This window comes from Hypanus sabinus, chromosome 26 (assembly GCF_030144855.1).
Source record: "Hypanus sabinus isolate sHypSab1 chromosome 26, sHypSab1.hap1, whole genome shotgun sequence".
In the NCBI taxonomy this organism is placed as follows: domain Eukaryota; kingdom Metazoa; phylum Chordata; class Chondrichthyes; order Myliobatiformes; family Dasyatidae; genus Hypanus; species Hypanus sabinus.
This window is the reverse complement of record NC_082731.1, coordinates 12,600,276-12,624,794: the sequence shown is the minus strand read 5'-3', so window position 1 is coordinate 12,624,794 and position 24,519 is coordinate 12,600,276. Positions and strand designations below refer to the sequence as shown.

Here is a 24,519-nt window from a genome sequence, read left to right as displayed (position 1 = left end):
GGCAGTTTCTTGGTAAGTGAGGATGAAGATCAAGCCCAGCAAGTGCACAAGTGCCTGTGGTCCACAACAGCCAATCTGACATATGTTGTGGAATTGACAGTACCAATGGAAGATGGTGTTGAAGAAACTTATGAGAGGATAAAGACCAAGTACTCTGAACTGGCAACTGAAGCTGCCCAGAATGGCTGGAAGACCAAGATTTTCCCTGTAGAAGTGAGATGCATGGGATTAATGGCTACATCTATGACTGGTCTATAGAAGAAAATGGAGGTGAGGGGTTATTCACTCCAACAAGCAATCAAGTCCTTGTCAAATGCAGCGGAAGAAAGCAGTGATTGGATTTGGATTAAAAGTAAAGACAACAACTGGGCTGCAAGATGAAGACAGGAGGGTATGGAACTGAGGGGGGTGTATCTGGATGCCAGGTAGCACCGTTGAGCCCTCTGCAGATGCTGTGGGCTTATCAATGAAACGTCAAAGAAGGAGGGTGCCCAGCTTGATGAGTTATCTACCCTCCTTGTCACCACTCCGAGCCCATTGAGAGTGCTGACTTATCAAGGAATTGAAACATCATCCTACTACCTCTACTGATATCATATCAGTGTTTGGTATCTTGAGTGTAGAAGTACTTATCAATGAATATATACACCTAGTGGCCACTTTATTAGGTATACCTGTACAACTGATTTTTAATGCAAATATCTAATTAGCCAATCTCATGTGGTCAAGACGGTCAATTGTTGTTCCGATCAAACATCGGAGTGGGGAGGAAATGTGATCTAAGTGACTTTGACCATGGAATGAGTGTTGGTGTAAAACGGCGTGGTTTGAGTATCTCTAGAGTTCACAGAGATTGGGGTGAAAAACAAAAAACAACATCCAATGAGGAAGGTTCAGAGGAGAATGGGCAGACTGCTCCAAACTGACAAGAAGGAGGGTGGTTGGCATCCGTTTGCCTCAAAGGACAATGGAGGATGATGATCATCATCATCACAAGCCTGGGTGGAAGTAATGGAGATCTTGAGATATCCTTTTGTCAAGATCCCCCTCACTGCCTCACTAGTGTAGTCCAAAGGAAAGTTTACGAAGCACTATGTATGGCAGCAGCTTGGCTGCAGGAGCTGCCGGAAGGATGTTCAGTGATGTCCAGCCACCTTAGGGACTCCACTCTGGATTTACTCCCATAGCTTTCGTCTCTCCCAAGGCTGCCCACAAGGCAGTGGGGCTATTTACCCGTGCTTGGAAGGTGGTGGTTACTCAAGTAACTACGCTTTACATCAGTGGTGTTCAGAAGAGCATCTCTGAAGGCACAACATGTCAAACCTTTACATGGATGGGCGACAGCAGCAGAAGACCATAAACATACACTCGATAAAATTAGAAAGTGTGCAAGTGAATCTCTGGATAACATTTACATAAGCTTTTTTGTAAATTATTTTTTATTGAATTTTCAAAAAGGTTACATAGAGTAGAATAGAATAACATCAGTCCCCAACCCTCCCCCCTAACATTTTCCTATCTAAAAAAAAGAGAAAAAAAAGAAAGACTACTTGGATATTGGAAGGTCCTCACGTGCTCCATGGAATTCAAAATAGCTTTAATATATATATTTATTTCTTCCCCCAGATGACCAATAACTTTATCTTCGGAGCACCTATATATTTAATCCCATCTTTTGTAAATAAGGGCGCCAAATTTTCAGAAATATGTCATATTTATTTCTTAAATTATAAGTAATTTTTTCAAGTGGAATGCAGCTAAAAATTTCATTCTTCCAATGATCCATAGTTAAGTATAAATCTGATTTCCATGTAACTGCAATAGCCTTTTTGGCTACTGCCAATTGCAATTTTTATAAATTCTTTCTGTTATTTGTTCAATTTAGGTTTCGGTTTTATCCCTTCAATATCACCTAGTAAAAATAATATTGGGTTATGTGGGTGGAAGTTGCGTTCCAATAATTTGTTCCAATAAAACTCTTAAATTTATCCAAAAAGGTTGAATTTTAGCACAAGACCAAGTAGAGTGTAAAAAAGTACCAATTTCTTGATTACATCGAAAACATTGATCAGATAAATTTGGGTTTAATCTATTTATTTTTTGTGGTGTAATATATAATTGATGTAAAAATTGTATTGTACTAATCCAAGTCAGACATTTGTTGTATTTGTCATACTGTCAAATCATAATCTTGACCAACTTGTTTCATCAATTTTAATTTTCAAATCAGTTTCCCACTTTTGTCTTGACTTATGAATTCCTTGTTTAATTGTCTGTTTTTGAATCAAATTATATGTACAAGAAGTAAATTTTTAAAATTTTCCTTTTTGTATTAAAGTTTCTATTTCATTAGGTTTTGGCATTAACATTGTTTGACCCAGTTAATCTCTTAAGTAAGCCCTTAATTGGAAATAACAGAAAAGAGTGTTATTTGATATTTTATATTTATTCTTTAATTGATCAAATGACATTAATATATCTCCTTCAAAACAGTCTCCTATATATCTAACCCCTTTTTGAAACCAGCTATATAAGAGTTGGTTATCCATTGTAAAAGGAATAAGTCTATTCTGAATTAGAGGTCTCTGTGCTAATAAAGATTTCTTTATCTCATCATCAACATTTGTCTTTTTCCATAGATCAATCAAATGTTTTACTATAAGGGATTCTTTCTTTTCCCGTATCCATTTAGATTCCCATTTATATATAAAATCTTCTGGTGTATTTTCTCCTATTTAATCTAATTCTATTATAATCCATGCCAGTTTATCTTCAACAAAAAAAGATGCAATAAATCTGTTGATTTGCTTTGTAATAATTCTTAAAGTTTGGTCATTGTAACCCTCCTAGGTCAAATTTCCATGTCAATCTTTCCAACGATATTCTTGACATCTTACCTTTCCTCACACATTTATTTAACTCTTGAAAAAACTTGTGCGGTAGTTGTATTGGTAGTGTTTGGAATAAATATTGTAATCTAGGAAATATATTCATTTTTACAGCATTGACTCTACCTACTAATGTTATTGTTAATATCATCCATTTTTTAAGATCTTCTTGAATTTTTTTCAATAATGGCAAATAATTTAATTTATATAAATTCTTTATATCGTTATCAACTCTTATACCTAAATACTTTATACCATTTATCGGCCATCTAAATTAAGTTACTAATCGACATTGACTATAATCTCCTTTAGCAAGGGGTAAAATTTCACTTTTATCCCAATTTATTTTATACCCTGATATTTTTCCATATTCTTCCAATCTAGAAGATAATTTACGCAACAAATACAATGGGTTTGTTAGATAAATCAGAACATCATCAGCAAATAGGTTAATCTTATGTTCCTCCTGATTAACTCTGAAACCCATAATATCTGAGTCAGTTCTAATTAATTAATTCAGTTAATTAATGGTTCTATTGACAATACAAATAAAGCAGGTGATAGTGGACAACCTTGTCTAGTTGACCTTGTTAACTGAAATGATGGTTGAAATTTGGTTGTTTGTCACTACTTTAGCTTTGGGATTAGTATTTAAGGTTTTAATTCAATTTATAAAAGATACTCCTAATCCTTACTTTTCCAATACCTTAAATAAAACATCCCATTCCAATCTATCACATGCTTTTTCTGCATCCAAAGCAATTTGCCACACTCATTTCCTCCCTCTTTTGTGCCAGATGAATTATGCTAAGTAACCGAGTTACATTATCTGCCGATTGTCTGGTTTTAATAAATCCTGTTTGATCCATATGTATTAATTTTGGTAAGTATTTAGATAATCTATTAGATAAAATCTTTGCTATTATTTTATAGTCCATGTTCAAAAAAGAAATAGGCCTATATGATGTTGGCTTTAAAAGATCTCTTATCATTTTTTGGCAATACTATTCAACTTGCTGTCGAAAAAGATTCTGGAAGTTTATGTGTTCTTTCTGCTTGAAGTATTAACTCCATAAAAGGAGGAATTAATAAATCTTTAAACTTTTTATAAAATTCAGGCGGAAAACCATTTTCTCCTGGAGATTTATTATTCTGAAGTGATCCTAGAGCTTCTTCGACCTCTTTTAATGTAAAAGGCATATCTAATTCCTTCTGTCCTTCCGAATTCAATTTTGGGAGAGTTATTTGTGATAAAAACCTTCCTATCTCAACAATATCATTTTGTGATTCTGATTGATTGATATAATTCAGAATAAAAACTTTAAAAGTTTCATTAATTTCTAAAGGTTTATAAGTAATTTTATTTACACTTGTTCTAATTGCATTTATCATTTTGGAAGCCTGGTCTGTTTTTAACTGCCAAGCAAGAATCTTGTGTGATCTTTCACCTAGCTCTTAACATTTCTGTTTAGTTCTCATAATTGCATTTTCTATTCGGTATGTCTGAAGTGTATTATATTGTAGCTTCTTATTAACAAGTTGTCTTCTGTCATATATCATCTCTTTTTCCAATTGATCTGTTTCTACCATATATTCCTTCTTAATTTTAGAAGTATAACTTATTTTCTGGCCCCTCAAATATGCCTTCAATGCTTCCCATAATACAAATTTATCATCAACTGAATGTGAGTACAATTTAACTTTCTTTCTTTGCCTGGATGATCGGCCGTGGGGAGACACATAGCAACATGGAGAATTTTAAAAAGATTCCCCAAGGTACTACGAGAGCTGAAATATTATGTATTGTTATAGATTGGAGTAAACTTGCTAAAAATAATGACTAATTTACAGAACTTTTAAAGTTTTAATGTTAATGGGCTTAATGGACCTGTGAAAAGAAAAAGAATTTTAACATGCATTAAGAAAATGAAAACAGATATAGCCTTTTTACAGGAAACACATTTAACAGAGATAGAACACCAGAAATTAAAGAGAGATTGGGTCGGAAATGTTATTACAGCTTCATTTAATTCAAAGGCTAGGGGAGTTGCAAATTTGGTTGATAAAACTTTACCAATTAAAATACAAACTGTATTGATTCTGCGGGGAGATATGTGATTATACATTGTCAAATTTTTTCAGAATTATGGACTCATGAATATTTATGCACCAAATGAAAATGATGCAAAATTTATACAAGAGGCCTTTCTGAATTTGGCTGATGCACATGATAAAATATTAATAGGTGGAGACTTCAACTTTTGTCTAGACCCAGTTTTAGACAGGTCAAGAAAGTTTGTTACAAAATCAAAAGTAGTAAAATTAACTTTATCATTGATGAAAGATTTAAATTTGATTGATATATGGAGAAGAATTAATCCAAGAGAAAGAGATTATTCATTTTATTCAAATAGACATAAAATTTACTCAAGGATAGATTCTTTCCTATTATCAACGATTATTCAGGATAGAGTGAAAAATATGGAATATAAAACAAGAATATTGTCAGATCATTCCCCCTTGATAATGACAATGATAATGATGGATAAGGAGGAACCGACTTACAGATGGAGATTTAATTCAATATTATTAAAATGTCAAGATGTTTGTGATTTTATGAAAAAACACATCCACATAAGCTTTGCAGAATACCTGTTTGGTCAGCAATTCAATCCAGTGTCACTTTAATTCACTTCTCTAATCACTGACCTCAACAATGCCTAGAATCAGTTTAAGGAGCAGCACCACATTCTTTCATTTAAGCTTGTTTACAATCCTGCAAATGTAACAGTGAGTTTAACAATTTCAGAGACATGTGAGTATTGTGAACAGTTTTGGGCCCCTCATGTTACAAAAGATGTGCTGGCATTGGAGAGGGTCCAGGGGAGATTCACAAGGATAATTCCAGGAATGAGATGGATATCATATGAGGAATATTTGATGGCTCTGGGTCTGTACTTGCTGGAATTCAGAAGGATGAGGGGGGGATCTCATTGAAACATTTCGAATGTTGAAAGGCCTAGACAGAGTAAATGTGGTTTCCCATGGTAGGAGAGTCTAGGACAAGAGGGCACCCTTTCATAACAGATGCGGAGAAATTTCTTTAGCCAAAGGATGGTGAATTTGTTGCCACGTTCAGCTATGGAGGCCAGGTCGTTGGGTGTATTTAAGGGAGAGATTGATAGGTTCTTGATTGGACAAGGCATTTAAGATCACAGGGAGAACGCCAGAAACTGGGGTTGAGGAGGATTACAAAAAAGTATCAGCCATGATTTAATGGCAGAGCACTCAATGGGCCAGATTCTGCTCCTGTGTCTTATGGTGTTATTCACATGTCTTAGCACAAAGGAGAAGAAGTCAAACAGATAATCAAATTCGAGAGGTTTGAATATTTTGATAGAATGGGTGAAGAAAAACTAGAATCTGAAAATTAAGGCCACAGATAGGTAGGTGCTGAGGGGAATTTATCTTTCCTGCTTCCCTTCTCCAAGAGATTTCATGATTAGCGCAGTTCAGAAGATGAGTTTCCTGAGAGGAAACAGTCCGTGATTAATGGGTTACTGCCGGCTGGACACGGTTTCAGCTATTCGATCCAGAAGTGTTTCTGTACACCTGCCTTACTTGGATTTTGCTTTTGTAGATGAAGGTTAAATATCCCATTATTTTATTGTTTAATTTATTTAACAAAAGAGTGCTTTTCAAAAGGTTCACTAATACCAACACCCGAGAGAGGTCATTGAAAAAGCCTGACTACACTTTGTGTTGAGATTCATGCCTGGTAAGGGCCTGTGTGCCAAAGGTTTAGAACTGAACTTAGCTAAAATATAAAATGGCGATCTGCTCCAGTACAGTGACAGGACAGGACACGACATACAGGTTTCCAGTACCCAGCTCCCTTTATGTTTATTCCCACCAGATGCTCTACTTCTCAATCCGCCCTCCCCCCCCCCACCCCGCCTTCAAATCGCCAGAATGGCAATGTCCCTACCCAGAATGCACAGTGCGCCAAAAGGCGGCCAATGTACATTTAAGGACCACAAGTGCGCAGGCGCGAGGAGCTTCTGGGCGGTGATATGTAAGATTTCAGATGCTGGAATCTGTGGTGAAAAGGACTGGAGGAGCTTAGCAACGGGTCGGGACCAAGAGTGCAGAGGGGAAATAGCCAGTGGAACGGGTGATGGGTGGGTCCGGGTGAGGGACATTGACAGAAGGCGGTAATGGAACCAGATGAGGGTTGATGAAGCTAGCAGCAAAAGGGTTGTTAAGTGGGTATGGGGCTGGTGGGTGAGGGGGGAAACCGATATGGATCTTTCTCTAAAGAAGGAAGAGGAAGTGTGTTTTCTCTCATTGATCCCTGTGCAGAAAGCCTGCAGGTACTGCAAAGCTACTGAAATTTTCAATTCCAAGAGGGACAGAAAAATGGAGTGGATGCTGAAAATCTGAAATAAAGGGAATACGTTTTTGGAAATGCTCAGCCGTTTATATACAGAGACAGGGCATTTCACCCACTGGGTCTGTGCCATTTACCCATCTACACTGATCCTACTCACATCAATATCCCCAGATTCAACCGCTGTCTGTACACTCAAGGCAATCTACCAATCCTAAAGTACTCCCATCAATTCCCCCAGATTCTGCCAGATTCATAGACTTCAGTTCAGCATTCAACACAATCATCCCTCAGAAACCGATTGGAAAGCTGAGCCTACTGGGCCTGAACACCTCCCTCTGCAACTGGATCCTAGACTTCCTGACTGGGAGACCTCAGTCAGTCCAGATTGGGAGCAGCATCTTCAATACCATCACACTGAGCACGGGTGCCCCCCAGGGCTGTGTGCTCAGTCCACTGCTGTTCACTCTGCTGACCCACGACTGTGCCGCAACACACAGCTCGAACAACATCATCAAGTTCACCGATGACACGTCCGTGGTGGGTCTCATCAGCAAGAAAGATGAGTCAGCTTACAGAGAGGAGGTGCAGCGGCTAACGGACTGGTGCTGAGCAAACAACCTGTCTCTTAATGAGAACAAAACAGAAGACATGGTTGTTGACTTCAGGAGGGCACAGAGCGACCACTCTCTCGACGGCTCCTCGGTAGAGATGGTTAAGAGCACCAAATTTCTTGGAGTTCACCTGACGGAGAATCTCACCTGGTCCCTCAACATCAGCTCCATAGCAAAGAAAGCCCAGCAGCGTCTCTACGTCCTGTGAAGGCTGAGGAAAGTCCATCTCCCACCCCCCCATCCTCATCACATTCTACAAGGGGTGTATTGAGAGCATCCTGAGCAGCTGCATCACTGCCTTGTTCAGAAATTGCACCATCTCGGATCGCAAGACCCTGCAGTGGATAATGAGGTCAGCTGAGAAGATCATTGGGGTCTCTCTTCCCACCATCACAGACATTTACACTACACGCTGCATCCGCAAAGCAAACAGCATTATGAAAGACCCCACACACCCCTCATACAAACTCTTCTCCCTTCTGCCATCTGGGAAAAGGCACCGAAGCATTCGGGCTCTCATGACCAGACTATGTAACAGTTTCTTCCCCAAGCTATCAGACTCCTCAATACCAAGCGCCTGGACTTTCACCTTGCACTATAGTCCTTTTTATTATTTATTGTAATGCCTGCACTCTTTTGTGCACTTTATGCTGTCCTGTGTGGGTCTATAGTCCAGTGTAGTTTTTGTGTGTTTTCTTCTCTGTGTTGGTTTTTTTTATGTAGTTCAGTCTAGTTTTGTAATGTGTCATGTAACACCATGGTCCTGAAAAACTTTGTCTCATTTTCACTATGCACTGTACCAGCAGTTATGGTTGAAATGACAATAAAAGTGACGACTTGACTTGACCAGAGGCAATCTACAGTGACCAATCAACCTGTTGTTGATCCTGCCATCTTGCATTACTGTTTGTTTTAGTCAGCTCTACCTTGAGACATTCCCACAATAATTTTTGCTTTAGAGATGCGACATGTAACAATGGCACAGTAGCGAGATCGTTAGCACAACACTTTACAGTACCAGTGACCTGGGTCCAAATCGTACCGCTGCCTTGTACATTCTCCCCATTTCCAAGTGTGTTTCCTCCCACAGTCAAAAATCAAAAAGACATACTGGATGGTAGGTCAATTGGTCATTGTAAATTTTCCCGTGATTGGGTTAATATTAAATTGGGGGATTGCTGGTCTGCCTGGCTCCAAGAGCCACAAAGTCTGATTCCGCACTGTATTTCACTAAGTCAATAAAGAACCCTCATTTTAAAAGCTGCTCGTTTCTTATTCATCTTGTAAGGCTGATTGATATCAAAGTTCAAAGTAAAATGTATTATCAGAGTACATACACGTCCCCACATACAACCCTGAGAGATTCTTTTTCTGTGGACATAATCTATCGAACAGTTACTGTAAACATCAGGAACTATTAACTGTAAACTATGCAAATGCAAATATAAATAAAAACCAAAAATTAACAAGTATGAAACAACAATAGTCCTTAAATGAGTGTAACTATCCTCTTTTGTTCAAGAGCCTGATGGTTGAGGGGTAGTAACTGTTCTTGAACCTGGTGGAGTGAGTCCTGAGGCACCTGTACTTTCTACCTGACGGCAGCAGTGAGAAGAGAGCATGGCCTGGGTGGTGAGGATCTTTGATGATGGATGCTGCTGCTTCAAGAAGATGTGCTCAATAGTTGAGAGAGCTTTACCCGTGTCATACTGGGCCAAATCCACTACTTTTTGTAGGATTTTCCACTCAAAGGCTTTGGTGTTCCCATACCAGGTTGTAACGCAGCCAGTCAGCACCTCCCACCTCACATCTACAGAACTTTGCCAAAGTTTTTGATGACATACCAAATCTCTCCAGACTCCAGAGGAAGTCGAGGTGCTGTTGTGCTTTCTTCACAATAATGTTTAAATGATGGGTCCAGGACAGGTCCTCTGAGATAGCGAGACACAGGAATTTAAAGTTACTGACCCTCTCCACCTCTCATACTCCGATGATTACTGACCCATGGACCACTGGTTTCCCTCTCCTGGTCTACAATCAGTTCCTTGGTCTCATTGACATTGTGTGAGAGGATGTTGTTATTATACCACTTGGCCAAGTTTTCAATCTCTCCCCCCCCCCACCGTATGCTGATTCATCACCACCCTTGGTATGACCCACAATGGTGGTGTCATCAGCAAACGTGAATATGGTGTTGGAGCCACACAGTCACGGATGTTAGCAATGTTGTGTTCTTTGGTATGTACCGCTTAATTTTACTCATTTGACCTGGTGCCTCAGACGTGCTCATTTCTCTTTCCTCCTCGTTCTGGGGATTGCCCCATTGTCCTTCTGTCTATCTGCTCAGTCATGCTTTCTACCAGTCCAGGCAGAGGACTCGGTGTTCCTCCTTTGTCAGCAGTTGCTCGCCTTGTTTCAGGTCATCCTTCGTATTCCTGGATGATTAATTTCCTTCCGCTGTTCTGTCGCTCTGGCTGTTGCCAGGCTGCCATTACCTTGTCTCTGCCTCCTTTTCAGCCTCTGACTGTTTACCTAGCATTCCTTGAAGAACTTTGAGTTTACCTACTTGTAAAAATGTAAATACTTTGTTACTTACATTGACGAAATGGAGCCACGGTAACATAGGACAGAGTTAAGGAAAAACTTCTTCTCCCAGAGAGTTGTGGGGGTCTGGAACGCACTGCCTCGGAAGGCAGTGGAGGCCAATTCTCTGGATGCTTTCAAGAAGGAGCTAGATAGGTATCTTATGGATAGGGGAATCAAGGGATATGGGGACAAGTCAGGACCGGGTATTGATAGTAGATGATCAGCCATGATCTCAGAATGGCGGTGCAGGCTTGAAGGGCTGAATGGTCTACTTCTGCATCTATTGTCTATTGTCATAGCGGTTCGCTCTCCGCTCTAACAGTTCAAGGGGTTCGGAGTTCAGAATTCAAGCCATTCTGTTTGTCCGTTCTCCCTGTGGAACGTGTGGCTCTTCACTGGTGTTCTGGTTTGCTGCCACAGTCCAAAGATCTACTAGTTGGTAGGTTAATTGGTCATTTTAAATTGTCTTGTGGTTAGTGTTGGCAGGGGTTACTGCGGCAACGTGCCCTGAAGGGCCTATTTCATGCTAAATCATTAAATTTAAAAAAAACTTTTAAATCCACTATCTCCATCGTCCAAAACCTTGTGAAGCAGCTCCTCATCTTATTGGAGGGAGGGGGTGAATATTGGCACGTTATCATTATATTCTCCAATACTTTTCTTTTAAACTAGTGCCTTTTCTCCCCAACATTTACCCTCCCTTAGAATCATAGAATAACACACGTCCTTTGGCCCAAATCCACGCAAACCGTAGTGCCTACCCATCTTGTACTAAATTCCTGCATTCAGCCCAAATCCCTCTAACCCTCAACCATAGATGTACAGTATTAGTCCAAGTGATTCTTAAATGATACAATCATCCCTGCCTCAGCTTCTTACTCTGACAGTTTCTTTGACATACCCATCACTATGCACATAAAAACATTTACCCTCTCATCCTAAATGTATGCTCCCTAATTTTGAACTTGTTAAGGGAGCTAGGGCTTTACTCTTTGGAGAGAAGGAGGATGAGAGGAGACATGATAGAGGTGTGCAAGATATTAAGAGGAATAGATAGAGTGGATAGCCAGCGCCTCTTCTCCAGAGCACCACTGCTCAGTACAAGAGGACATGGCTTTAAGGTAAGGGGAGGGAAGTTCAAGGGGGATATTAGAGGAAGGTTTTTCACTCAGAGAGTGGTTGGTGTGTGGAATGCACTGCTTGAGTCAGTGGTGGAGGCAGATACACTAGTGAAGTTTAAGAGACTACTAGACAGGTATATGGACGAATTTAAGGCAGGGGATTATATGGGAGGCAGGGTTTGAGGGTCGGCACAACATTGTGGGCTGAAGGGCCTATAATGTGCTGTACTATTCTATGTTCTTAAATGTTACCATACACGGTATCTGTGCCCCTCGTGATCTTATGAGCCTCTATAACAGGAGTCCATGGCATTAAAAAGGTTGGTGAACCCCTGCCCTACAAGGTCAACCTTCATTCAACTGTTCTCCAAGGAATAAAGACCCAGCCTGGCCAACATCTCTCTGTAGCTCACGCCCTCTAGCCCTGGCAACATCCTCATAAATCTTTCGGGATTCTGAAGCTGACCTTCTGTATATTATTTGTTCACTGTTAATTATTTGCACGATTTGTCCTCTGGCACTGTGAATCTTTGTCAGTCTTTGTTGCGTGGTTTTTCGTGGATTCTATTGCGTTTCCGGTTCTGGCAAGAAGACGGATCTCGAGGTTGTACATGGTTGTTATATACCGTACTTTGATCATAAATTTACTTTCAACTTTGAACTTTGATGTTTAACCACATCTTTTCTGATCAAAATTGAGGACCTTTCAATAGAACGTGAAATGATAATGAGAGGTTTGACCGAAGCATTGGTTGTCATCTTTCAAAATTTCAGGTTCTGGAACTTGCACACCCGGATTCTCCATGATGGCTGCTCATCCCCCAACTTCACTTTGTCCATGCTGTCTTAAGCCAACTTTAGACTCTTGTCCTTGGTAAGAATCTTCATGCTTAGTAACTTGGAAGGAGAAACGGCAGATCCTTTCCAGGCTACAAAGTGGCTCTGTTCCTTGACCCAGATTGCAGGTGCGGCAGCCTGGCAATATATTGTGCAAAGTGTCGTTAAACCAGGACTCAACCATTTGGAATTTTCTGCAAGATTCCATTGATACTACTGCGGACTGAATTCCTACTTGGAGGAACCCCTCCGTAAGCCAGGAAATCATTGCACCTGCGCCCAAACCCTTGTCATCTGTGTGGGCTGATTGTGTGTTAGATACATGTGTCATGGCCAGAGGGAAAAAATGCCTGGAGTCGTTTAGCACTTCAGTGCTGGGGTGTTTATTAGGTGTGTCAAAAATCAAACTTACAAAAATTAGCAAAAATAGTGAAACTGCCAATATTCACAAAAATATATCTACCAGAAAATATAACATTAGCTCTGTACTCTGTCCAGTGTGAACTTCTGATCTCTCTCTCTCTCTCCTCAGGGCGATCGGCTTGTTTTTTTACACACACTACGACTTATGATCTTTAATTACCAAAGTTAATTTAAGACTATTCATGAATTAGAATATGATGCACCCCACAAATGTCATTACAATCATATACGTGGTCCTTATGTTCCCACTGACTATTGGAGGTTTCCATAATACAATCCCACAAGTGACCTTCCCCTCTTTCCAAGTTCTACCCATAAAGCCTTCCCAGACTATTCTACAAGAATGTTAGTTGTAAGCACTGCTGTACAACATACCCACAGAATGTTGGAGGAACTCAGCCGGTCAGGCAAGTAAATGTGGTGAGAAATGAGCAGTCAATGAACGTTTGGGTCTCAGTTCGAATCGTCAGCTGTTCATTTCCCTCCAGACAAACTGCCTGTCCGGCTCAGTTCCTACAGCGTTTTGTGTGCTTTGCTCCAGATTTCCAGCATCTGCAGAATCACTGGTGTCTGAGTACCACCGTTACGTCTTATCAAAAAGGCCCAGCCCCCTCACTCACTCGCCTCTACCTCCGACATGCCAGAAGCATCTGTGTTCCAGAATACTGAGATGCCAGTCCAGCCGTTCTTTCAACTCTGTTTTTGCTGTGATGACACCTCCTCAGTCCTCAGAGCCAATCCATGCCCTGAGTTCTTCTGACTTACCTGTTGAACCTTGGTGTATTGAAATAACCGTAGTTTAACTGAGTATTTGCCTCCCTGCCCCGGCTGTCCTGACTGCTGAACTCGCTCTTGCTTTATGCCTTGACTTGCTCCTCCTCACAGTCCCATCCTCCAGCCCTACTTCAAACCCTACCATGTAGCATTAGCAACTTTCCAAGCAGGGATTTTGGTCCCTCTTGCCGAGGAGATCCCAATAGACCCTCAGACCCTTCCTCCCGAACCAGCCCTGCCGATGCTGCTACTTCTGCGGATGATGGACGTGGTTCCTGACCAATAACGCTTGGGGGATGGCTTCCCGCGCCCACTCGATCGTGCACCAATCACAGGGCGCGGAAAGACTTGACTTCCCGCCGCTGGGCGGTACTTCCTGCGTTAATGTCCTGTCCTTTGTCCGGTTGCAGAGATTATAAACAAAATCAAATCAAAGTTTTTTTAAATGTATAAATATAAAGTTTGTGGAGGGAAGTGTTGGCTGTGATTTTGCAGCAAACCTGCTAATCTTTGTGAGTATTGGTGTGAATTCACATATTATGTGTAAGGAGGGCGGTGGGCGCCGTAAGCCGAGATTGCGGGGTCGACCCAGAACAAGTTTCTGAACGGGGTGTGGGTGAAGTTGGAGATTCAGTCCCGCAACAAGCAGGAAGGAACCAGTGAGGGGGATGTGAGATGGTTAAGATCCTGAAAGGCGGGTAGGGGAGCCATTCAACCCAAGAGGAGTTGGAATTGGCCAATGCAGAATGGAGGGGAGATTTCCATCATGGGACCCGTGTGAGGATGTGCACGTACTCCACCTGTTGAGAGGGATGAGGGGTGGGGGATCTTATGAAACCTACTGGATACCGAGAGTGGATATGGAGAGGATGTTCCATTAGTTGTGGAGTCTAGGACCAGAGTGCACAGTCTCAGAATAGGATGTCACTTTAGGACAGAGATGAGGAGGAATTTCTTCAGTCAGAGGGAAGTAAATCTTGAACTTATTGCCACAGAGAGCTGTGGATGCCAGGTTGTGAAGGCAGAGATTGATTGGTAATGCTGTTATGGGGAGAAGGCAGGAGATTTGGGTTGGATTAATATCCAATGCGATTGAATGGTGGAACAGACTTGAAGGGCTGAATAACCTAATTCTTCGCCGCTATGTTATGGTCAGGAGTAGAATAGGCTCCCAGTGGTGAAGATGTGGCTAGAATGTGTTTAAACAGGTGGATTGGGGAATTGGGCACATGCTTGAAGCGGGAGAGCAACGGGTGCAAAAATGTCTGTTAAAGTGTTGTTCTGAATTTTAATCCTGTACTATAAAGTGATCATTTGTGTAAACTCCTTTGATAGGATTGTAGAAGTGGATTTGCAAAGGTGGGATCGCAAAGTTAGCATTTTGTTAGGAGTCACTCGACTCATCAGGATCTGTGGATTACCAGCCTCTCAACGTGGAAAGAAAATTGTCTGTCAGTGCAATCGTGGGGAAAACGATTCAGAGATTATCGAGTCTGAGGCCCAATCAGATTGAGGATTTCCACGTGCCATTCATGGTGCAGGGAGGCTGCAAAAGTGTTGTATTTGTGGACAAGGATTCGGCCATTCTTCCAGACTGGAGAAACGCCAGGAGCGACTCTGCAACACGGAGAGACCCTACAAGTGCGGGGACTGTGGGAAGTGCTTCAATTACCCATCTCAGCTGGAAACTCATAGGCGCACTCACACTGGGGAGAGGCCATTCCCATGCTCTGTGTGTGGAAAGGGTTTCACGCTGTCTTCCGCCTTGCTGACACACCAGAGCGTGCACAGTGGGGATAACATGTTTGAGTGCTGCGTGTGCAGGAAGGGGTTTCTGCACTCCTCGCACCTCTTCCGGCACCAGTACGCCCACACAGACGAGAGACCGTTCCATTGCCCCGACTGTGGCAAGAGATTCAAGAACTCAAACGAGCTGAAGGTGCACCGGCGGATCCACGTGGGGGACAGGCCCTTTGGCTGCTCCCACTGCGGCCGAAGGTTCAGCCAGTCGTCCAACCTGCTGCGGCACCAGAGGGTCCACACTAAGGAGCGGCCCTTCACTTGCTCCGTCTGCAGCCGTGGCTTTGCCCAGTCCTCTAACCTGCTCACCCACCTGCGCGTCCACACCGGCGAGCGGCCCTTCGCCTGCGTCGAGTGTGGCCGGGGCTTCACTCGCTCCTCCCACCTCGTCAGCCACCAGCGGGTCCACACCGACGAGCGGCCCTACCGGTGTGACAGCTGCAGCAAGAGCTTTAAGAGGCCAGAGGACCTGCTGAGGCACCAGCGGGTGCACACAGACGAGCGCCCCTTCCGCTGCCCACTCTGCACCAAGCGGTTCCGCCACTCCTCCACCCTGGTGAAACACCGGCGAGTCCACACCGGTGAACGCCCTTTCACCTGCTCCAGATGTGGGAAGGGCTTCGCCTACTCCTCCAACCTACTGAGGCATCAGCGGGTCCACATTTGACTCCATCAGCCACCCTGTCATCCCCTACCGCCAGTGTAGAACTGCCTGGCAGTGCCCGAGACCCAGATTTGGTCACAGCCCTTGCATGGAGTTCGCCCTGTGGCTGGATTTGCATTCCACCCACCACTCACCCCCAATGTCCCACAGACGTGCTGGTGGACTGGTTAATTGTCCAGTTCAATCTGCCCTTGCCGTGTTGGTAAATCTGGGTTAGAGGACAATTTTAAAAATATATAATTAATACAGCACTGGTGTGTAAATGGGTGGTTGATGGTGAGCACAGAGTCAGTGAGACAAAGGGCCGGTCTCCCTGCTGTTAAGATCAGTGATGGATTCAGTAAATGAACCCCTCATGGGCTGCTGACAGAACACGCCCCTCCGCTGCCTGTTGAGGAGAACCTCGCTGGTCCATTCATACCCTCCGACTGATAGACTTGTGGGGGTCTGGCGGGGGTTTCGTTGCTGGTAACGGACACTGTCAATAGCCAATACAGTCTGACCATAAAAATGTAAATTGAATCAATCCTTTCTAAACATCAGTCACTGCTTTGGTTTGGACCTCATGGTGGTGCGTCATTAACCGGTGTTGGAATCATGGGTCCTGATCGTTCCTGGTTGAGGGTCTCGGCACAAAATGCTGACTGCTTATTTGGCTCTGTCGAAGCTGCCTGACCTGCTGAGGTCCTCCAGGATTTTGTGTGTGTTGTTCTGGAGTTCCAGCATCTGCAGAATGTCTTGTGTTTATGGATTAATGCTGAGAGGGAAAGATTTATACAGGACCCGAGGGACGACTTCTTCACGCAGAGGGTGAACGACATTTAAAGGACATTTGGATAAGTATACATACTTTATCCAATTTTGGATGTTCCTCCTGTATTTTGTGTGTATTGCTCTGGATTTGCAGGAATCTCAGGCCATGCTCTATCAGCTTATGCATTTTAAGGAGTTTCTTCATTTTTTCGAAAATATATTTATTTTGCATTTTTAATCTCCTGTACAACAAAGTGTCTGGCCCAGGAGTCAAACTGGTGAACCTTCAATGCACTCTATGCACTGAGCACACATCCTTTCTTGGGTCAGGAAATCAGACACAGTAGGCAGGACTCCCGTACTCGTCCCATTGCAGTAAAGAGCCAAAACCGTTTGCCTCCAGTATTAACTTTGAATTAGTCATATACAAGGGCATCTGGTTTCTAAGCAGCAGCACGTTTCAAGATCTTAGCATTTAAAATATACTCTACTTTTCTCCTTTCCAGTCTTGATGAAGAGTCTTAGCCCAAAAATGTCATGTTTATTCCTCTCCAAAGCCACTAATTGACCCGCTGAGTTCCTCCCTCAGTTTGTAATTGTTAAAGCACCTTTCCCTCTTTCCTGCCAAAGACGATTAGATGAAACTTTTCTGCATTGTGCACCACCTATTATTTCCATGCTACAAGCCCATAAATCATCTGCGTCCTCCTGTGTTCCACACTGCAGCTCCTAGCTTTATATCATTGGATAGATAATTGACCACATCCGACCCCAATCCAAATGGTTAAAGTGGATCGTGAACAGCTGGGTGTACATCACCGATTCCAAAGTGAAAATTCCTTATTTATTCCTTCTCTGTTATTGGCCATTAACCCATCCGAAATGTTAATGTTAACAAATTTCACATGACGTACTGGTGATAATAAACCTGATTCATATATTGGCAAATCAATGCAGAGGACAAATGAGAAACTACAAACTACCTTCCCTCCATTCTAAAACCAGCCTCAGGTGTTCAGGTGAATACACCTTAAGATGAGTGTGTTTAGCTAAGTGACCCAGTCATAGAGCACTGCAACATATGATTCTGCCCATCTAGTCCCTGCCAATCTATTCTGCCGAGTCCCATTAACCTACAACTGGACCAGGGGCCTCATCCCTTTCCTATCCCTTTATTTCACCAAATCTCCCTGACTTGAACCTGCATCAGACACACACCCCCACTCCGTTCTGCTGGCAGCTCGATCCACACTCTTACCACCCTCTAGAGTAAAGGAGAATCCCCTCAGGTTCCCCTTAAATATTTCACCTTTCACTCTTAAACGATAGTTCTGGACCCACCCAACTTCAGTAGAAAAAGCCTGGTTGTATTTATCCTATTTATACCCCTCTTAATTTTGTATGCCTCTATCAAATCTCCCCTCAATCTATGTTCTCGGGTAAAGTTCTAATCTTCAACCTTTTCGTATAATTCGGATCCTTAAGTCCTGGCACATCCCTGTACATTTAGCTCCACACTCTTTCAATCTTACTGATATCTGTTCTGTAATTAGGTGACTAGAACTGCACAGAATACTCCTGATTAGCCCTCACCAATGTCTTGTACAACTTCAACATGAATGATATTCCCTTTATTGTGAAACCAATCTCGGTCATTAAGGTGAATGCACTCATCTGATGATTGTGTTTAGCTTCTAAAGTACACTGGCAGGCTAAGTGACCCAGTGGTGGCTAAAACTGGGCCGTATCATTTACCAGACTCCAGAAAAAAGACACTCCTGACTGTCGTGGCAGGAGATTATAATGTGATTGATGCCTGCATGGAAAGAAAGTGAGATGTCGGCATTTTTAAGTGCAAGTGTAAAGATGACTGACTGCATTTGTATAGATCTTTGAGTCCGGGCAGTTCAGGTGTCCACCTTGGGGTACACTTAGTGAAGGAGGAGTGCAGTAAAGGTTCACTGGACCAGTTCCAAAGTTTGCTGTGGGATGAGAAATTGTGTAAACTAGGCTTGTATTGCAATGACGTACTTGCTTGCTGTGAGTCTATGCTGCAAAAAGCAAGTCTTCCAGTCTATCTGTGCATACATGTACTTGTAAATAAACTCAACTTTGTCTTTGAATTAAGTATCTCATTGAAACTTACAAATGTCTCACAGGGTCGACAGGCTGGATGGCCAGGGAAACACTTTACCGGGTTGCTGAGTCTAAAACTAGGGGTCACAGTCTCAATGGGAATTGGTCACTAAAGGCAGAGATGAACTGAAATTTTGTTCATAGGGGTCTGGGGAGGGCGATCAAGTCTCTGGAATCCTCTGCCTTGTAGGGTTCAACAGAGAAACAGATATATTTCTGCATATTGTCATCAAGGTAGAAGATCAGCCATAGTTACTCAAAGGGGAACATGGCCTGCATCGGCTCATATTTTTTGGGTAAATTTAAGAGACTGGTCTCTATGTCAACATCAGTGTTTATTGACAATGACCCTACTGCTTAACATCTGCAAACCAGATGTAATGTACAACTTATCCCTGCCGTACAATACTGCAATACCTGCCCTCCCCAAAACATATCCAGGACAACTGGTCCACTTCCCGCAACATGGGAGCCACCTTTCCATGAAGACTGGGCACTAATGACGAAATTACCATTGGTCAGTAAGGAGTTTGTATGTTCACCCCGTGACCACAAGGTGCTCCAGCTTCCTCCCACTTTCCAATGGCGTATGGGTTAGTACATTAATTGGTCACATGGGTGTAAATGGGCGGCGTGGGCTTGTTGGGCCGGAACAGCCTGTTACCAATCGGTGTCTTTCAATTAAATAAGATCATTGCTCAGATCTGGTCTACCAGGTAGCACCAAACTATGCCTTTCCATATTCTGCAGTGTACACCTCAAAACACAGGAGGTGTACTGCCAACAGTAGCCAGGGTTGGCGTGACACTTACAGCTTGGGGCATTCTGGATTTTGGAGTTCAATTCTGGTGCTGTTCTGCCAGGAGTCTCTGTACCTCCTCAATATGGAATGTGTGGGTTTTCTGTGGGATAGGTGTACCAATGGCAGTCTCCTCTCACAGGTCCACACCCCCAGCATGAGGTTGAGCTTACAGTTTACCAGACTCCTGCAACAGACAGCCCTTGTCCTGTCATGGCAAGAGATCATCAGCACGAGTGTGTATTTACAATCTCATAATGGGAGTTGGTCACTATGGGCAGAGATGAACTGAAATTTTATTCAAGGTGGTTCTCAAAGCCTTTAAAGAGATGTAATACCATCCCAATTCACAGAGTGCTCTGATTGTTGGGAGTGGGATTCCCAATATTTTGTCTGCCGTGGCTCCCTGACATTAACCGAGAGGGAGGGAAGAATCAGGGCAGCATTGCAAATCTTTTAATGCATTTCTCAGTAGTGCATATAATCCCTGGCAGAAAGGTGGATGCATTGCACCACCTCCCAGAGTCTTACCTTTTATGTCTTTAGGTTTTGGTGATCTGAAACTGCATTTATGCTGGCCAACCCGGCTGTTTGATCAGCCAAGTGCTTCTGGTTTACATTTTCAGTCTTCTGCTCCAGTGACCTACCTGCCCTTACAGGTGTTGTGCTGAAGACCACCTCCTGCCTGAGCCTCATCAGTTGCCTCCAAACTTTGAGAACTGCATGGGAAGCAAATTATCCGAACCCCAACGGATGGAATAGGGATACTTTGTTTTAAAATATACCAATGTTCTGCACATTGGATAAAAATAATATGAATAAAGGATCCTAACCAATTTCTGCAGAAAGAGTTGGTAACTGGATTAGTACAGATGGGTATCTGATAATTGGGCCAGAGGGTCTGTTCCTGTGCTAAATTATCCTATGACTTCATGGGTTGCAGTCTGTAGGAGCAACTGCAAAAAGGGCTGACTACCCTGTTTGGAGAGATTGATAGAGTTGACCAAGAACTAGTCAGCAACAGCCATGTACTCTGCTTGGAGCTATTGGTAAAGCAGCCTCTAACTCTTAACTCTGATCTGTACAGAGACATACATACAACGTTCGACAATACAGAGACCATTACACACACCTATAAAATGCTGGAGGAACTCAACAGGTCAGGCAGTATTTATAGAGGGAAATAGATAGTTGATGTTTCATCAGGACTTAAGGTCTTGGCCGGAAATGGTGGCTTGCCAAACCCCTCCAGCATGTTGTGTATTCCTTAAGATAAGTCAGAGTAAATTTATAATCAAAGTATCAAATGATCAAATGTCACTATATTCCACTTTCTTAGATGTTTACATAGACTCGGCATGTCACCTACAGATGCACAGTGGAGAGTCTCCTGACCAGTGTAGAAATAACAATGTTCATGAGCTGAGAAGTCCACAGCCCAGTCCATTACGGGCAAACTTCTCCCCACCGTTTACCATGTTTACAAGGAGCGTTGCCAAACGAAAGCAGCATCCGTCATCAAGGACTCTCACCATCTGGGCACACTACTACCATCAGGCGGAAGTCCCACACCACCAAGTATAAAAACAATTATTACCCTACAGCCCTTAAGCTCCTGAACCGGTGTGAATAACTTAACTCGCCCTCTACTCTGAACTTACTCACAACCTACAGGATCACTTTCTGGACTCTACAACTGACATTATTAATTTAAAAAAAATTCCACTATTTGTCTTCTTTTGCACATTGGTTGGTTGTCAGTCTTTATGTATACACCCCCCCCCCCATAAAATCTATTCTATTTCTTTATTGTAAGTGCCTGCAAATATATCTCAAGGTAGTATATACTGACATATATATGTCACTATCTACTACCATGAGACGTGTGCACTCTGATAATAAATTTACTCTGACAGACATGATTTCCAGCTTCTGCAGAATCTCCGGTCTCTAGATCACACCCATGAGGAATGGCATCTCCTTTTCTATTTGGCCACTTTGCAATATTATGATCAAAGTTTAAAGTAAATTTCATTATCAGAGAACATGTATGTCAGATATAACCCTGAGATTCATTTTCCTGCGAGCATACTCAGCAAATCTATAGAAAGCAACTATAACAGGATCAATGAAAGATCAACCAGAGTGCAGAAGATAACAAACTGTGTAAATGTAGATATAAATAAAAAACAATAAATAACAAGACCATTACAAGATAACGAGTCCTTAAAGTGAGATCACTTGTTGTGGGAACATCTCATTGATGGGGCAAGTGAGTAGTTACGTCTTTTCGTTCAGGAGCCTGGTGGTTGAGGGGTAGTAACTGTTCTTGAACCTGGTGGTGTGAGTCCTGAGGCTTTTATACTTTCTACCTGATGGCAGCAGCGAGCAAGGAGCATGGTCTGGGTGGTGAGGATCTCTTTCCTACGTTAGTGTTTCATGTAGATGTGCTCAATGGCTGAGAACGTTTTACCCGTGATGTACTGGGCCAAATTCGCTACCTTTTGTAGGATTTATAAAAAGGCATTGGTCTTCCCATACCATGCCGTAACACAGCCAGTCAATGTACTCTCCATTACACATCTATGTAAGTTTGTCAAAGTTTTTGATGTCATGCTGACTTCCCACGGACTGCTAAGGAAGTAGAGGTGCTGTTGTGCTTTCTTCACTGTCACACTTGTGTGCTGGGTCCAGGACAGGTCCTTGGAAATAGTAACAGCCAGGAATTTAAAGTTGCTAACATTCTTCTTCCTGCCTGCTGATTCCTCACCACCTTTGAAACGGCCCACAACAGTGGTATCATCAGCAAACTCTGTAATTCACTGTCCCTGCCTATCAGAAGTGGCTGCCTTTCCTGTCGGACATGTCTGTGATTCCTTTAGTACACTGCAATCTATTGTAACACGTCTGTATCACACCTCTTTGTGAACCTCTGACAGTCCCATTTAAAACTCATACTCACAACCACCCATCCACCTCTCTCCCCCCTCTCCTCCTCCCTCCCTCTTTTCCTTCCTTCCCAGTGATGGTAAAGGGTCACCGACCTGATTTCTGTGAGCCTCGATTTCCTCACTTGCAGACCCCAGTCAGTTTGGGTTGGCAACAACATCTCCATGGTTTACATCAGCACAGGTTTGCACTGTAAGGCTGTGTGCTTAGTCCTCTGCTCTACTCATTTTACATTTATGCCTGTGTGGCTAAGCAGAACTCCAATGCCATATTTAAATATTTAAATTTAAAGTTGCTGACAACGCCACTGTCATTGGTGGAATAAATGGTGGTGTCAAATCAGCAAATATGAAGGAGGTTGAAAATCTGGCTGAGTGGTGCCACAACAACAACCTGTCAGCAAGACCAAGGAGCTGATATTGACCTCAGGAGGAAGGGAGCAGAGGTCCATGAGGCAGTTCCCCTCAGGGGATCAGAAGTGGAAAGTGTCAGTGACTTTAAAGTCCTTGGTGTTAACAATGCAGAGGATCTGTGCTGGGTCCAGCTGTAAAAGTAACATCACAAAGAATGCACAGCACTGCTTCTACTTTCTCAGCAGTTTGTGAATATTCAGCATGTTATCTAAAACTGACAAACTTCTATCGATGTGTGCTGAAGAGTATACTGGTTGGTTGCATTGTGGCCTGGTATGAAATCATCAATGCCCTTGAATGGAAAATCCAACAAAAAGTAGTGGATGTGGCCCAGTGCATCATGGGTAAAGCCCTCCCCACCACTCTACATGGAATGCTTTTGCAGGAGGACCACATCCATCATCCTGGACACGCTGTCTTCTCACTGCTTCCATCTGGAAGGTTGAGGACTCACACCACCAGGTTCAGCAACACCTATTACCCCTCAACTGTTAGGCTCTTCAACCAGACAGACATACTTTATTGATCCCGAGGGAAACTGGGTTTCGTTACAGCCACGCCGACCAAGAATAGTGCAGAAATATAGCAATATAAAAACATAAATAATTAAATAATAATAAGTTAATCATGTCAAGTGGAAATAAGTCCAGGACCAGCCTATTGGGGATAAAATCATTGAACTTCACTTGCCCCATCATTGAAATTTCTTACAACCTAAGGATTTTTCATCTCATGTTCTCAATATTTATTTATTAATAATAATATTTATTATTATTATTACTATTATTATTATTTCTTTTTATTTTGAGTTTGTTGTCATCCTGTTTGGGTGATCTTTTTGAATCTATTGTGTTTCTGGAAATTACTGTGAATGCCCACAAGAAAATGAATCTCAGGGTTGTCTATAGTGACATATATGTACTTCAATAATAAATTTAATCAGAACTTTGGAGATGGAAGACGTTATGGAGAATTAACATGGGAAGTTCTGCAGACACTGGAAATCCAAAGCAACCTACAAAAATGCTGGAGGAACCGAGGCAGCAACTATCAAAACGTTGTTTCAGGCTGAAACTCTTCGTAACTGGAAAGGAAAGGTAAAGATACAAATAAAATGGGGCGGGGAAGGTGATAGGATAGGTAAAGCCAAGTGATGGGAAAGGTAGATGGCTGAAGGGGAAGGAATCTGATAGGTGAGAAGAGTGGACCGTGGAAGAAAGGGAAGAGGGGGTGGGGACTCCAGGAGAGTGATAGGCAGATGAGAAGAGGTAAGAGGCCAGAGAGGAGAATCGAAGAAGAGGGAAGGCGGGTGGGGAAGTTAACCAGAAGGAGAAATCGATTTTCATGCCATAAGTTTGCAGGCTACCAGATG

At 42.6% G+C, this 24,519-nt stretch overlaps 1 protein-coding gene across 1 annotated transcript in view; it reads left to right on the top strand.

Annotated features, from left to right (window-relative positions):
* Positions 1 to 18,973, top strand: part of LOC132381574 (zinc finger protein 271-like) — a 28,513-nt gene extending 9,540 nt beyond the window's left edge. The window contains exon 3 of the mRNA XM_059951069.1: positions 15,148 to 18,973. Within this exon, the coding sequence (XP_059807052.1) occupies positions 15,148 to 16,100 (953 nt within the window). The 3' untranslated portion in view covers positions 16,101 to 18,973. The remainder of the gene's footprint in view (positions 1 to 15,147) is intronic.
* The last annotated feature ends 5,546 nt before the right edge of the window (positions 18,974 to 24,519 follow it).